General features: G+C 38.5%; 1 protein-coding gene and 1 long non-coding RNA gene across 2 annotated transcripts; both read left to right on the top strand.

Annotated features, from left to right (window-relative positions):
• The first annotated feature begins 6,571 nt into the window (after window positions 1–6,571).
• Window positions 6,572–9,080, top strand: LOC146502018 (uncharacterized). The gene is made up of 3 exons (XR_014869403.1): window positions 6,572–8,140; window positions 8,270–8,359; window positions 8,888–9,080. It is a non-coding gene; the product is annotated as an uncharacterized LOC146502018 (long non-coding RNA).
• LOC146502017 (uncharacterized) lies at window positions 9,079–14,774 on the top strand. The gene is made up of 8 exons (XM_085133238.1): window positions 9,079–11,623; window positions 11,757–12,107; window positions 12,217–12,486; window positions 12,644–12,712; window positions 13,562–13,648; window positions 13,721–13,749; window positions 14,237–14,299; window positions 14,474–14,774. The coding sequence occupies exons 1-8, from the start codon at window positions 11,563–11,565 to the stop codon at window positions 14,567–14,569; spliced, it is 1,026 nt and encodes a 341-aa protein (XP_084989364.1). The 5' UTR covers window positions 9,079–11,562; the 3' UTR covers window positions 14,570–14,774.

The following is a 14,774-nucleotide window of genomic DNA, read 5'->3' as shown; positions in this document are numbered from 1 at the left end:
AAGTGAGTGCGAATGGTTGTCTGTCTCTGTGTGTTGGCCCTGCGACAGACTGGCGACCTGTCCAGGGTGTACCCCGCTTCTCGCCCTATGACAGCTGGGATAGGCTCCAGCGCCCCCCGCGACCCTGAAAAGGATAAGCAGAAGCAAATGCATGGATGGATGGATTATTTTAAGACATATTTTAAGACATTTGCACTAAACAGGAAACTGCAACCAAAATCTTTTTTTTAATCCTTTTTACAGATTTTCTGTTTCTTTGAGGCTCATTGTTGTCTCTGTGGGTTTAGCAGCACTTTTAATAACTGCTGTAACAGTCAAAATATGGACAGAAGTTAAAGGTAAATTTAAAAATAATAAGTTTGAATAAATTTTCATTTTTATTTTAAACTGGAATTGACTTCCTTCTCTCATTTTAGGGAACAAAACACTGATGGATAAAACCACAGTAAGTACAACTAAACTAAACTCAACAACTTGAACTAGAAATTACAAGTTAACAAAAAAAGGCTGCTCAGTGGTAGCGGAAAAGTAAAAAGCTAGACACAATATAAGGAGAACAAAATTGAGTGAAAAGAGGATTCAACAGGAGAAAAGGACAAAGGAAACTTAGAACAACCACATGATAGGAAGAGGAATAAAGAAAGGTAGAAGGTAAAAGCACATGATAAATTAGCCTTCAAAATAAAACAGGAAGTAACTGACTAACTGAAGAAACAATAGACACCAAACAAACAGTAAAGCACAGATTGGTGGAAAACACTGAGAAAAGGACCAAATATTCAAAAACACAAAAGAAGAGAAAAGATTTATAATGGAAACCAAAGATAATTACAAAAATGTATTTACCATTATTACATAATTTATGATCTGATGCATCTTATTTTGATTTTGGTTTGTTTGGGTTTTTTTTTCTACAGGTACATTTTGATAACAAAGAAGATCATGTTACAATAAAGTCTGAAAATATTAGAGACTCTGCTACTTCCATCTGACTGCAATGATCATCATCAAAATCAATTCCAATTGCTGTTCAGTCATCAGTATCAACTTCTTAATTGGTTAAATGTTAGATATAAAACAGATGCTAAAGTAATTTTACTAAAAATGATTGGTTCTTTTTGTTTTTTTTACTTCAGTCTAGACGTGTATTTAAATTTTCATTTCATTTTTTATAAAAGAATGTTGGTTTTGATAAATGACAGAATCTGCATCAATATTGTTGCTCATGATATAGTAATCATAAATTAAAATGTATTTCTATTCAGTTTTGGTGTGATTTTCTTCTAATTAATCCTTTATTCAATACTTTATACATTAATACTTGTGCATAGAGCAAGATTGCTGGGCTGAACAGGGTTAATGGATTCCCTGTAAAGAGATTTGTAGATGTGGGTAAAAGAGGGTCTTAGGCATATGAAACTAAACTTCTTTAAGTTGCTTGAAGACGTTTCACCTCTCATCCGAGAAGCTTCTTCAGTTCTATGGTCAAATGGTTGATAGTCCCAGATTTAAGCCCTGTGGAAGTGTCCCAGTGTCTGAGTGTGTTGCTGGGCCTGAAGTACACTGGGATGTTGCGCTTGGAGAAGACTCTCCTGAGTTTCTCTGATACACCGGCTACATAGGGGATGACAATGTTGTTGCGTTTGTCTTTCTGATCCTCCCTAGTTGCTGTCTGATCTTCTTTTCTGTGCATCTTTGCTGACTTGATGAAAGCCCAATTAGGATAACCGCATGTTTTAAGAGCCACCTTCATATGTGTTCCCTCTTTTTCCCTTCAGGCTTAGAGGGAAGATTTTACATTCAGTGTTGTAGGGTCCTGATTACTCCAAGTTTGTGTTCCAGAGGGCGCTGGGAGTCAAAGAGGAGGTACTGGTCCGTGTGTGTGTGGGCTTCCAGTAAACTTCAATGTTGAGGTTAGGGTGACCAACCGTCCTCTTTTGCCCGGACATGTCCACTTTTCATGTTCTGTCTGGGGCGTCCGGGGGGGATTTTGGAGATTGATGAAAATGTCCCGGTTTTCCTATAGTCCGACAGGGACCCATGTGTTTGAAGTCATCCCCAAACTGCTGCTTTGTGAGCGCTTGTTCTGTGCTCATAGATGGGACAGACGGTGCGCAGCAACGCGCCTAATGATGTTTAAAAGATCTCAAAGCGCAAGTGCGTCATTTGAGATGAACTGCAAAAGAATTTTCCTCGTACTGACCCAGTACTGGTAATTTTCTTATGCAGATGAGGCATTATTTCTGTACCATTATTTAATTCCAGAGGCTTTTAAGCCTATATGACAATTTTTTCCACACATAAACTGTCATGAATCGCTGTGTGGCAGGCAGGCAAGCAGGAGTGGTGGACCCAAAATGCAGAACTCAGACACGGAAGTGAAACTTAAAGCGCAGCTTTATTGCTGGGAAAAACCTCGTACTAACTAAACTCACCAAAAGACAAAAGTCTGAACAGAGGAACCAAGGACTGAAACACTGGAAAAGAAATACTAAACTGGAGCAGGAGACTAAACACTAGAAACATAGAAGCAGAACACACAGCTAGTTGAGGGTAAGAGGATGAACAGACGTTAACGACGCAACACCGAGTACGGGAAGACACAGACACTAAATACACATAGCAGCAATCAAGGGATGAGCAACAGGAGGGGAACACACCTGGGAGAAATCAAAGCTGACGGGACAGGGGAAACGTAATACTCGCATGAGACAGAGACCTTCAGAATAAAACAAGAAACTCACAGACACAGAACCAGACAAGACACTGGACTATACAGACAGATTCACAAGCAGACAGTGTGACACCATAGACAGACGGAGGGAACACAGAGAAGTGAGAGCACAGGCAACCTAAACTAAACATGAGGGCAAGATAACAAAACCTAAACCAGAAATAATCATCATCATCATCATCGGAGAGCTAAAGAATCAGAATATAATTATAATCAAAACAGTATCACCAGAGAATAAGAGCTAATCCATAATGCAAAAATAAACCAAAACATAACTCAAAAGGCTGGGTCGAACCGACCCAGGACCGTGACACAAACGGCGTTTCAAATCCCCAAAAATCTCTGTTTTTGCGTTGACGTGTGGACGAGGAATACGAAGTTCGTCATGCAACGTCAAAGGTATGTGCCTTTTTTCACGCTGTGTGCCACGTTACTGTTATCCTTTGTGTCTTCCCTGGTCAACTTTATGTTTTTATTCACAGCGTTAATGTGAGCAGTGAAGGATTCGACTTCTTGTGTTTTGATTTTGAACCAGGTGTCGTCCACAAATCTGTATCAGTGGCTGGGTACTCTCACTTTAAAAGAGCCAAGAGCCTTTCTTTCCACTTCCTCAGTGTAAAGGTTAGCTACAATAGGTGACACCAGGGAGCCCATGTCACATCTATGTTATTGTCTCTAAAAACCCTCGTTGTATTTGAAATATGTGGTGGTAAGGCAGAGGTCTAACAGTGTGCAAATCTGATCAGGGGTGAAGCTCCACCATTTGACCCTAGAACTGAAGAAGCTTCTCGGATGAGAGGTGAAACGTCTTCAAGCAACTTAAAGAAGTCCAGACGCTTTTCTTTCCAAGCTCCTTAGACTACAATGACTGACAACCTTCCGAGACATCAAAGCAGAGTGTTTTTAGGAATCTATTGTAGTGAAATATCTGACTGATATTCTTTGTAATTGATGACATTTTGTGTTGTCACAAAAGAAAAAAACATTCCCTTTTAATTTTTTAAAAATCGCACCCTGCTTGTGCAGGACACAGTTTCTAAGTGTCACAGTTTAGCTCTGAGCACTTCTATTCATGTATTACCCATTCTATCCACCAGAGGTCCTCAGTCTTTCAGTAGGCCATCCACGTGGCCCACTCACTTGTAAACTACAGGTCTGAGCAGGTGTTTAAAATCATGTATGGATTTATGAACAGCTTTTATTTCTTGTTTTATTAATTGTTAATGAACTAACTTGTAAACAACCTGAACTGTATTTTTGGGACTACAACTGTCTGTTCTGCTGTCTGTTTTCTAACATTAGAGGAAAGAGGGGCTGTATTAATGGAAACATTTATCTTGACTAACAATCTTCACAGATTCAGCTTCCTCGGTCAACGTCTATTCGGGTTATTAAACACATCACTGTCACAAATGCACTGTGAAAACGGACACAACGTGCACTTGCTAAGTCTTATAATCGCTTTGTGCAATACTATCCCTTTATAAAAACAAATTACTTCATGTGTTTCTGAGAAAATGAGAAAGACTGCACCTATGGAATGTAAACATGAAAAGAAAACTGGTAAAGTTGTGAAGAGGATGTGACACCTCAGTAGTGACAGGAAGCACAAACAGTCTTAAATAGTCATTAGTTCAGAAACTGTGACAGTCAAGAAAAGAAATGAGACAGAGAAGCACAATGGATGAATTCATATGGATTAAAATGTTTTATGTCTGATGCTGATGATTCAGATTGCAGGTAAGAATTCGGGAAACATTTTAATAGCAGGAAAACACCTTTACAGTAAATAAGACTGCTGAGCATGCTCTGTTGTTTGAGGGGAGCTCAGGACATGTTCATTAACTTGTGTCTAAATTGGTCTTCAATCCGATTCTAAAAAATGCTGTATTCTATTTTTATTTATTTGTATGTTTCTCTTCCATCTTTTCAACAGTATCTGCAACTGAAACCTTGATTTTTATTAAAGTTGGAGATGACGTCACTCTGCCTTGTCTAAATGTGATAGAGGACCAGAATAACTGTGATGGTACTACGTGGACCTTTGCTTCAAAAAACACAACAGCAACAGAAGTGATCACCTTTGGAGAGATTGGTAAAAAAGCCCAAACAAAATCAGACAGACTGAGTGTTACAGCAAACTGTTCTCTGGTTATAAAGAAGGTCACGGATGAGGATGTTGGTTTTTATTACTGTCAGCAGTACAAACTGGGAGAACGTAAACATCTAGTTTCTGAGTTTTTGGTTGATCTGGCTGTCATCACATGTGAGTATTTATCATATCATATTGTATTTATCAAACAGTGGTATGCAAAAGTTTGGGCACCCCTGATAATTTTAATGATTTGTCTTATAAATCATTGGTTGTTTGGATTAGAAATTTCATTTAAATATATCATATAGCAGATGAACACAATGATTTTTGAGAAGTGACATGATGATTATAGGATTTAAAGAAGGTGTGCAATAGTTATTTAAACAAAATTAGGCAGGTGCATATAAGATAAGATAAGATAAGATCACCTTTATTAGTTCCACTCGTGGAAATTTGTTTTGTTACAGCAGAAAGTGGACAGTGCAAAGTTACATAGTAAAAATTAGAAAAACACTGGAATAGCATAAGAGTAAGAATAAGATACTGTACACTGTTAAGTCAAATTGTTGAATGTGTCATTGTGTTTCTTAAATTTGTAAAGTCTTAGTTCAAACTATAGGATCAAGGCATTCCTTTGTCCCCCTGCCCAGCCTCTCGAGGTTCTGGGGGGACGCTGTAGTGTTTTATCACAAGCACATCCCGTGTGAAGGTTTGTTTGATGTTTGGTAAGCTTTCTGCCCTTTTTATGGCTTCACTGTGTTGTGTATGGTGAACCAATACAGGAATTGAGCCATATATTGGGTGTGTGTGTGTGTGTGTGTGTGTGTGTGTGGGGGGGGGGGGGGGTTACCTTTTTATGACCAAGGATGTTGTTAGAAACAGTTATGATCAGGAGGTCACACAAACACACCCCCATGACACACACACACACACACACACACACACACACACACACACACACACACACACACACACACACACACACAGTCTTTGTAACCAAGGGGGGTTGTACGAGGGGAGGGGTGCTTGTGTAAACCGTTGTGTATTGTAACTATTTTTCCAATAAAAGGCAGCGAGCGGAGGCCGGAGTCGGGGTCATTTTGTGGTAGGATTCGAAGTGCGTTCCTGAGATACCGATGAGGCCTCCCTTGTGCAAGTAAATTGATCAGTCGCTGTTGCCTTGTGTTTTTCCTTCACAGGAATAAGTCCCTAGATCAGTTTAGACCTAACATACACAACTGTACACAATAGAATAGAATAAAATAAAATACTGTATACAATAGAATAAAATAGAATACAAATACTATATACAACTGAGTATGACACAACATTGTCAGAAAAAGAGTATTGCACTTAGTGTTAATGCTATTGCACATGTGTGGATGTGTGTGTTTGGTCAGGTGCAAAGTCTTTGTTGTCTGACGGCAGTGGGGAGGAAAGACCTACAAAATCTCTCCGTCCCACACCGTGGGTGCCACAGCCTGCCACTGAAGGAGCTGCTCAGTGCTGTCAGAGTCTCCTGCATGGGGTGGGAGATGTTGTCCAGCAGGGATGACAGCTTAGCCACAATTCTCCTGTCACTCACCACCTCCACTGGGTCCAGAGGGCATCCTAGAATAAAGCTGGCCCTTCTGATCAGCCTGTTCACTCTCTTCCTGTCCCTAGCAGAGATGCTGCCACACTAGCAGACCACACTGTTGAAAGATGGCTGAGGCCACCACAGAGTCATAGAAGGTCTTCAGAAGTGGGCCCTTCACTCCAAAAGACCTGAGTGCAGCAGGTATAGCCTGCTCTGCCCTTTTCTGTAAAGGGCGTCTGAATTATGAGTCCAGTCCAGTTTATTGTTCAGATGAACACCAAGGTAGCTGTCCACAGCCTCAATGTCCATACCTTGAATGTTTAGTGGTTGCAGTGGAGAATTTTTGTACCTGTGGAAGTCTACCACCAGTTCCTTGGTTTCACTAGTGTTTATCTGGAGGTAGTTCTGCTGGGACCAGTCCACAAAGTCATGGGTCAGTTCTCTGTATTCCTTGTCATCCCCATCAGTGATGAGGCTGATATAGCAGAGTCATCAGAGAACTGAAAGAAGCACTGGGTGGAGTTGTGGGAGAAGTCTGCCGTGTAGATGGTGAAGAGGAACGGAGCCAGAACTGTTCCCTGTGGGGCCCCCGTACTGCAGACGAGCCTGTCCGACAAACAGCCCTGAGTTCTCACATACTGAGGTCGGTCAGTGAGGTAGTACAGAATCCATGTAGTGAGGTGATGGTCCACTCCTGTGTTGTCCAGCTTGTCCTTCAGGACTGTGAGAAGAATGGTGTTGAAGGCACTGGAGAAATCAAAGAACATGATTCTCACAGTGCTCCCAGCGGTCTCCGCGTGAGAGAGGGAACGATGCAGGAGGGGAGTGACGGCATCATCCATTCCAATGCCAGGCTGGTAGGCACTAGGGTCCAGTGATGAGCTCACCAGGGGCCGAAGCTGAGTCAGGGTCTTAAACAGGTGGGATGTCAGAACCACCGGCCTGTAGCTGTTGAGGTCCTTGGGACGTGAAGTCTTTGGCACTGGTACAACACAGGAGGTTTTCCAGAGCTGTGGGACTCTCCCCAGCCTCAGGCTCAGGTTGAAGATGTGCTCCATCATGCCACACAGTTGATCTGTGCAGGACCTGACCACCCTTGAGCTGATTCCATCTGGACCCACTGCCTTCTTGGCTTTAATCCTCCTCAGTTCCCTCCTAACCTGGGTGGTTGAGAGAGACAGACTGGAGCCTTGTGTTGAATGTGTATTGGATGCTATTGTTGGGGGTGGGGAGGAGTGAGCAGGGTGAATAGAGGAGGTGTGACCAATGATTTATAAAGAAAAATCATTAAAATTATCAGGGGTGCCTAACCTTTTGCATACCACTGTATTTGGAGCTGAAACTGCATTTTTAGAATAACCTTGCAGTATAACAGTAATTATCATAATAGTGATTAATTTGTCTAATCTGTGCTAGCTTTGTCTCACATGTATATGTATTTGTGTCACAGTAACTGAAGATAAGGACACTGATGAAGTGACGTTAAACTGCTCTCTGCTGACATATGAGGACTGTCGCCACACAGTGAAATGGCTGTTAAATGGTTACAATGTAGACAGAACTAACAACCTAACAGAAAGATCACAGACTGACTGCTTCACCACTGTGTCTTTTCCAAATTCTCACAATTCAAACGTCTCAAGGGATAATATAGTGAAGTGTCAAGGAACTCATACTAACACAAGCAAAGTACTCTTTACCATCATCCATCAGGCCTCTGGTGAGGAAGCTGGTGAGATTACAATCAGTTGTTGAACATGAATGGCTGGGTACAAAGTTTGGATGCAGATTTTATTTTATTTTTTTCACAACAAATGAAAAAACTGACAAATGTTTTGATTCTGATTTTTCATTTATTTAGTTGGGACAAACAAAACAAAGAATCCAGCCAGAAAAACTGTAAGCAGCACAACATCAGTAACAACCACAGCTGTGAAGGATATTTCAAAAGGTAGTCCCTCAAACATTCATCCTTTTGTTATGAATTATTGATTCCTTTTGATTAATAATGTTTTTGTACACTTAATTTAGACATGTCAGATTTGATAAATGACAAACCTAAATAAGAACTACATAAAGAGAAAAGTGGTCTCCATCCACTCATCCCCAACTGGTTGCAGCAGATGGCTGCAACCAGTTGGGGTATTGCAGTATTGAGCCACAAACCTCCTGTCTGGTAGATGACCAATCAGCTGCCTGAAAAAAAAAAGGCAAAAAAAACCCCAAACAACACTTTTGTTAATATGAAATATTAATCATTAAGTGATCATAAAACTAATGCTTGACAGATGTTTCACTTTACTGCAAGATCACTTAAAGACAAGCATTAAAATCACAATAATGTTCACATAGCTTATCAATTTTTAAAACATTTTCAAAATGTAGCAATTTTTTCCTTAAAAATAAAACAATTTAAAAACAGAAGAAGATTCTAACCAAATGATCTTGATAATTAACAGTTTTTTGATTCTTTTTACAGATTTTTCCATCTCTTTGAGGTTCATTATAGTTTCGGTGGGTTTAGCAGCACTTATAATAACTGCTTGACAGTCAACATTAGGACATAAAACCAAAGGTAAATTTTACAAAAAGAACATTGAATGATTGGGAATTTCATTCATACTGAAATTGCCATTTTTCTCTCCTTTTTAAGGAATAAAACACGACAGATAAAACCAGAGTAAGTAGAAAACTCAGTAATCCAACATAAAAAGTTGAAAGGTTGGGTTTCTGATATTTTATTTATAATAACTGTAGATTATGTTGATGTACAGGTGGCACTAAAAGAACAACAAATCAGCTCATCTCTGAAGGACTGGTACCAGATGTAACTGGACTAGGCTGTTTTTCAGGGACTGAGTTTAAACTCTGCAGGGACTCAGTCCAACCCTCAAGCCTGTCAGGACACATCACCACAATGATATGTTTTCCCCCACAGTTACATTATGACAAAGATGATGATGTCACAGAAGGCAAGCCGTGTGAAATTTAATGAAGGACTCAAGATGCAGGAAGCTTTCAGATGTGAGTGAGTTTTATTAGGAAGGTGAAATAAACAGAAACGCAGTGGGCAAAAAACAGAACCTGAGGATAACCTAAACTGGGGGAAACTGACAACAACAGACCTGAACTGGAGATGCAGGGAGACTCGGGGAAACCACACAGGAAAACGCAGGGAAATACACAGGATGAAGGAGGGAAATAACGCAGACCAACCAGCAACGCACACGAGAAAACACAGGGCTTAAATACACACAGGGCAATCAGGGAATGGGAGACACTCCAGTAATGAACAGACATTTCTGATCTAATTTTATGGGTTCAAGCTATTGAATGTAAGATGTAGATGATGAGATTTTAATATTAATTGTTGGTTATTTTTGTGTTTCAAGCTTTCCTTTTAGTCCAATTGAATGTGTTTTAATCTTGCATTAATATACTTCATGTTTGAAATCTGTATCATCATCCCTTTTTATCCTTCTGAGACCCAGAAGGAAAAATGTTTAGCTGGCATTATAGTTGGGTTTTTGATTCATGCACAGCTTTGATTAAAAGGCTGACCCCTGAAATGTTCTATTACATTCAGTGTAATTTCCCAGGTCTTTTAACTGTTTTAAACAGAATGTGAACCAGATGTGTTTGTGGTAAATTAAAGTTTATTTCTATTTCAAAATATTAAATGGTTATTAATGTTTGACTAATATTCTTAGCTGTCTTTTTTCCTATATTAGAGAGAAGAGGGCTGCATTGGTGGAAACATTTATCTTAACTAACAATCTTCACACATTCAACTTCCTCAGTCATTTTCTCAAACATGTCACTTTTACAAATGCACTTATAGAATGTACACAATGTGCACCTGCCAAGTCTTAATAATATCATTTCTCTTGACAATAATTTACCGTTATAAAAAATGTTTTCATGAACATTGCTAAAAAAGTACTAAAAACTAAATCAGACATACATTATGCTCACCAGTGACTGAACATAAGGGCACTTACAAGGTGGTTTTAAGCTGTTCTGTGCTGACGTATGGAGAATGTCATCACACAGTGAAGTGGCTGGTTGAACATCAAGATGTGGACAAAAATAACAAACCAATAGTGACTTCACTAATAGTCTGAATATTTCAAAACACTCTCAAATAGGTTAAAAAAAATATGTGTCTCTTTAAAATAAAGAAATTTAAACAAAACCAAAAATGGCAGTCAAAGAATTTTATTAGTTTATAAGTTAGAGGTCAACATTTGGATAAAAACCAAAAATAACTGGAATCATAAGAAGTTTGAATGATTTGAAATTTTCATTTTAAATGAAAACAGACTTTTTTTGTTTTTACTCCTTTTAGGGCAGCGGTCCCCAACCCCCGGGCCTCGGACCGGTCCCGGTCCGTGAGTCGTTTGGTACCGGGCCGCGAGAGTTGAGGCTCAGGTGTGAAATGTATAGTTTTCAGGGTTTTTATCGGTTTTCAGCGTTATTTTGTTATCGTTTTTATAGTTAACTCGGTTTTCCTTGGTATTTTCACGTCTGTTATGAATAAACCTTTTTTTTGGTACCGGTACTAGTTTTATTTTGTTGTATTTATCCACGACACCTTAAAGGCCGGTCCATGAAAAATATTGTCGGGCATAAACCGGTCTGTGGCGCAAAAATATGTAAATTTATTTATGTGTGTTTGTACATGTGCACGCTCTCCCTCATGTTGGTTGTCTTTGGAAATTCTGTAAAAAGCTTACCTCTTGCGCACATAAGTCACTTAAGTAGAAGCACATATACTTGTGTAAAAAAACAACAACAACTCCACACGGATTAATAATGATTCAACTTCTTTAACTAAGTAAAAGTAAAAAGGTGGATCAGGAGTTCGACACTTCAACTGTTTGTTCCTATGTGATGTCTGTTTTCTAACATACATCTTAGCTAAAACTCTTGACACATTCAACTTCCTCAGTCATTTTTTTAATATATTGTCAAACACATAACTGTCACCAATGCATTGTAGGGATGCACCTCCTGAGGTCATTTGCTAAAGCTGTGATGAGGAAGTGATATCTGATGAATAACGGGAAGTACAAACAGTCTTAAAGAGTCATCAGCTCAGAGACTGTGACAGTCGAGATTGAGAACAAGAAAGAAGTGAGACAGAGAAGCACGATGGATGAGCTCAGATGGAGTAAAATGTTTTTATGTCTGATATCAATGATTCAGATTGCAGGTAAGAATACAGGAAACATTTTAATAGCAAAATTAAATATTACAATCCAAACCTTTATCATAAACCTTTGTCTAAAATGATCTTGACTGTGAAAAGTGTTGTATTCTAATCTAGTTTTCATATTTCTTTTCAGAATTCTCAACAGTATCTGTAAGTGAAACCACCATTTTTATGAAAGTTGGAGATGACGTCATTCTGCCTTGTATAAATGTGATAGATGACCAGAATAACTGTGATGGGACTACGTGGACCTTTGCTTCAAGAAACAGAACACCAATAGAAGTGATCAGCTTTGGACAGCTTGGTGAAAAAGCCAAAAATGCATCAGACAGACTGAGTGTTACAGCAAACTGTTCTCTGCTTATAAAGACTCTCACAGTCGAGGATGTTGGTTTTTACTACTGTAAACAATACAGATACCTTCAAAAGCACAGACACAAACGTCTGGTTAGCGAGTCTTTGGTTGATCTCTCTGTACTCACCTGTGAGTATTTTAAATTATATTTTCAGGCGAACGCTTTTTAGAACAATAATGACAGCAGTAATTAATTTTTCGAATTTGTGGTGTCTTTGTTTCATGTTATCTCCATCAGTGACTGAACATGAGGACAATGATAAGGTGACAATAAATTGCTCTGTGGTGACATATGAAATGTGTCATCACACAGTGAGGTGCCTCTTTAAAGGTCGAGCTGTGGACAGAGATAACAGTCAAATAGTGACTTTACAGACTGGCTGCTCCACCACTGTCTCTTTACTCAAGTCTCGCCATGCTTACTCATCAAGAGATTACCTTTTGGACTGCGAAGTGAATGATACTAATACAGAAGGGAAGCTGTTTACCTTCAGCCCTCGGCTATCAGGTGAGAAGACAGGAGTCAAAATAATCAACTGTTTAAGATGATTAAACCCACCCAAAACATTTATTTGTTTGTTTTTGTATTTATGCAGATATTTTTTTTTAACAACAGATGAAAACCATGAAAACATGTTGGTTGTGTCTTTTTCATTTTATTTCAGGTGACAGACAAAGGACAAATAATCCAACCAGAAAAAATCCAGCAGGCTACAGTCAGTCCAATACCCAAGGTATTTATTCAGTAATGTACTTTTTACTTGCATGCATGGGTATACAGTCACATGAAAAAGAACGTTTTCACAGAGCTCGATTCAGTCCTGTGAAAACTGCACAAACCTTCAATATCTTACAGAGTCAACTTTCGCAGCACTAACTTGAAGTCTTCTATGACTATATCAGTCTATCATAATAGAAGAGGTTTTCTCCTGGCAGCCCTTCCAAAGAAACCATTCTTGCTCAGTCTTTTTGACTTTTTGATATGACTTTGGTGGAATTAGACCAATGCTGGTAAGGTTGTTGCTTTATGTTAACACCTACCCGAGAGCTTCAGACCTGTAAACTGTCAAAGTTTCTTCTTTTATAGAAATGCCCACTCTTGATGATCAGTTAAGTCCATTTGATTAGCAGCATCTGACTCCAAGTTGCTCTCTTAATTCCTATGGAACGATTAAGGATGTACTTAGTTTGTGCTTAGGACTTTATGTGTGATGTATTTATTTAATTTTTATTTTACATGTTTTAAGGTATGTGTTCAAACTGATTTAAATAAAAGAAATAGCCAAATACCTTCAGAAACAACATGTGTCTGTAAGTAAAATAACATGTCTGAACTAAAATCTCCTTACTGTTTTTCTTCCATACATCTGAAACGCAGTGACTATGATTCACATTGCGCTTTTGTGTGTTTCTGTTTTTGCTATGGTAACAGTGTCACAGTTTAAAATAGAACACAATGTTAGGCATATTTTGTGTGTCATGTAGACTTAGTTTAAGATACATAGAAAGTTTTTTAAATGTTTGGAAAAAGATTAACTGAAAATGGTTTAAAGTTTGGTTTTTTTTTTTGTTTGTTTTTCCAGCTATCCATTGGTACGTCGTTGCAGCTGTGGGTTTTGTCTTGCTCTTGATAACAGCTGCATCTGTTATCAGATGGAGAAAAACAAAAGGTAAAAACATCAAAATTTAAAACATGTGCTTTTAACAGTAAATGTTACAGTTAATTGTTTTTGTCTTTCCAGCGAACAAAACACAGACGGGTGAAGATACTGTGAGTTTAAAAAAAACAAACACTATATATATATATATATATATATATATATATATATATATATATATATATATATATTTTAAATGGTTGTAGGAAATAAGAATAACAAATAAACACCAAATCAGCTCATCTCTGAGGAGTGTTAACAAGAACTAAACTGTCTTTATAAAGGACAGTTTTCCAACAGATGTCTACTTTCTATTTGTCTATTTTTCAGGGACTGAGTTTGAACTCTACAGAGACTCAGACTGCTACTTAAAAAAGTCCCAGCATGGGAAATCCCACACCACACTCACAGTACAGTCAGAGCACAGTTAAAACCACTTCTTCTTCTATGTGCTTGTTAAGTGCATGCGACTCAATGAGATCTTATAAAAGATAAGGAAGTTAGACTGAATAACAGTGGGACAGACAATGAGTTGTAAAACCTGAGGTTAGAGGTCAAAACATGTAAACTTTTTGAGATATTTTGCTCTTTGCTGTGTAGGTAGATCATGAAGTTTCCTATGCCACCGTCAGCTACAGAAAGAAAACCAAGAATAAAGTCCAGGTAAAGTGTCTTTCATAGATGCTTATGTTGTATACTGATATATTAATAAGTAATGTGTGCAAGCTGAGATTACAATTCATACTTACCTTTAAAATTTGTTGAGCTCTCTCTTTTATTTTAACAGAGTGTTAATTTATGTTTATTTATGTATCCGACAATTCTCTTTCTTTTCAGGTTCAGGGGGATGATGAAGGTGATGCAGTGATCTACAGTGTTTTGGGGGTTTCTTCATCTCCTGCAGCCACTGTCAACCCCAGTAACCCACAATAAAAAAGAAAATAGAGAAAATGGCAAAAGGATTTGACCTTTTAAAAAAAAGAAAAAAGTAAATGGATGTGTGATTAGAGACTTCATGCTGTTGAATGGCAGGCATAAAACTATTATAGCAAATGCTGGGAGTCAGTCGAGAATCAAGGCCATCCTTGAGTCATTCCTACTATTCAGTGTCATTTCGAGATAGACAGAACATCACAGG

This window comes from Neolamprologus multifasciatus, chromosome 15, assembly GCF_963576455.1.
Source record: "Neolamprologus multifasciatus chromosome 15, fNeoMul1.2, whole genome shotgun sequence".
Taxonomy (NCBI): Eukaryota; Metazoa; Chordata; class Actinopteri; order Cichliformes; family Cichlidae; genus Neolamprologus; species Neolamprologus multifasciatus.
The sequence above is the reverse complement of the archived record's forward strand: the minus strand, read 5'-3'. Positions and strand labels throughout refer to the sequence as shown.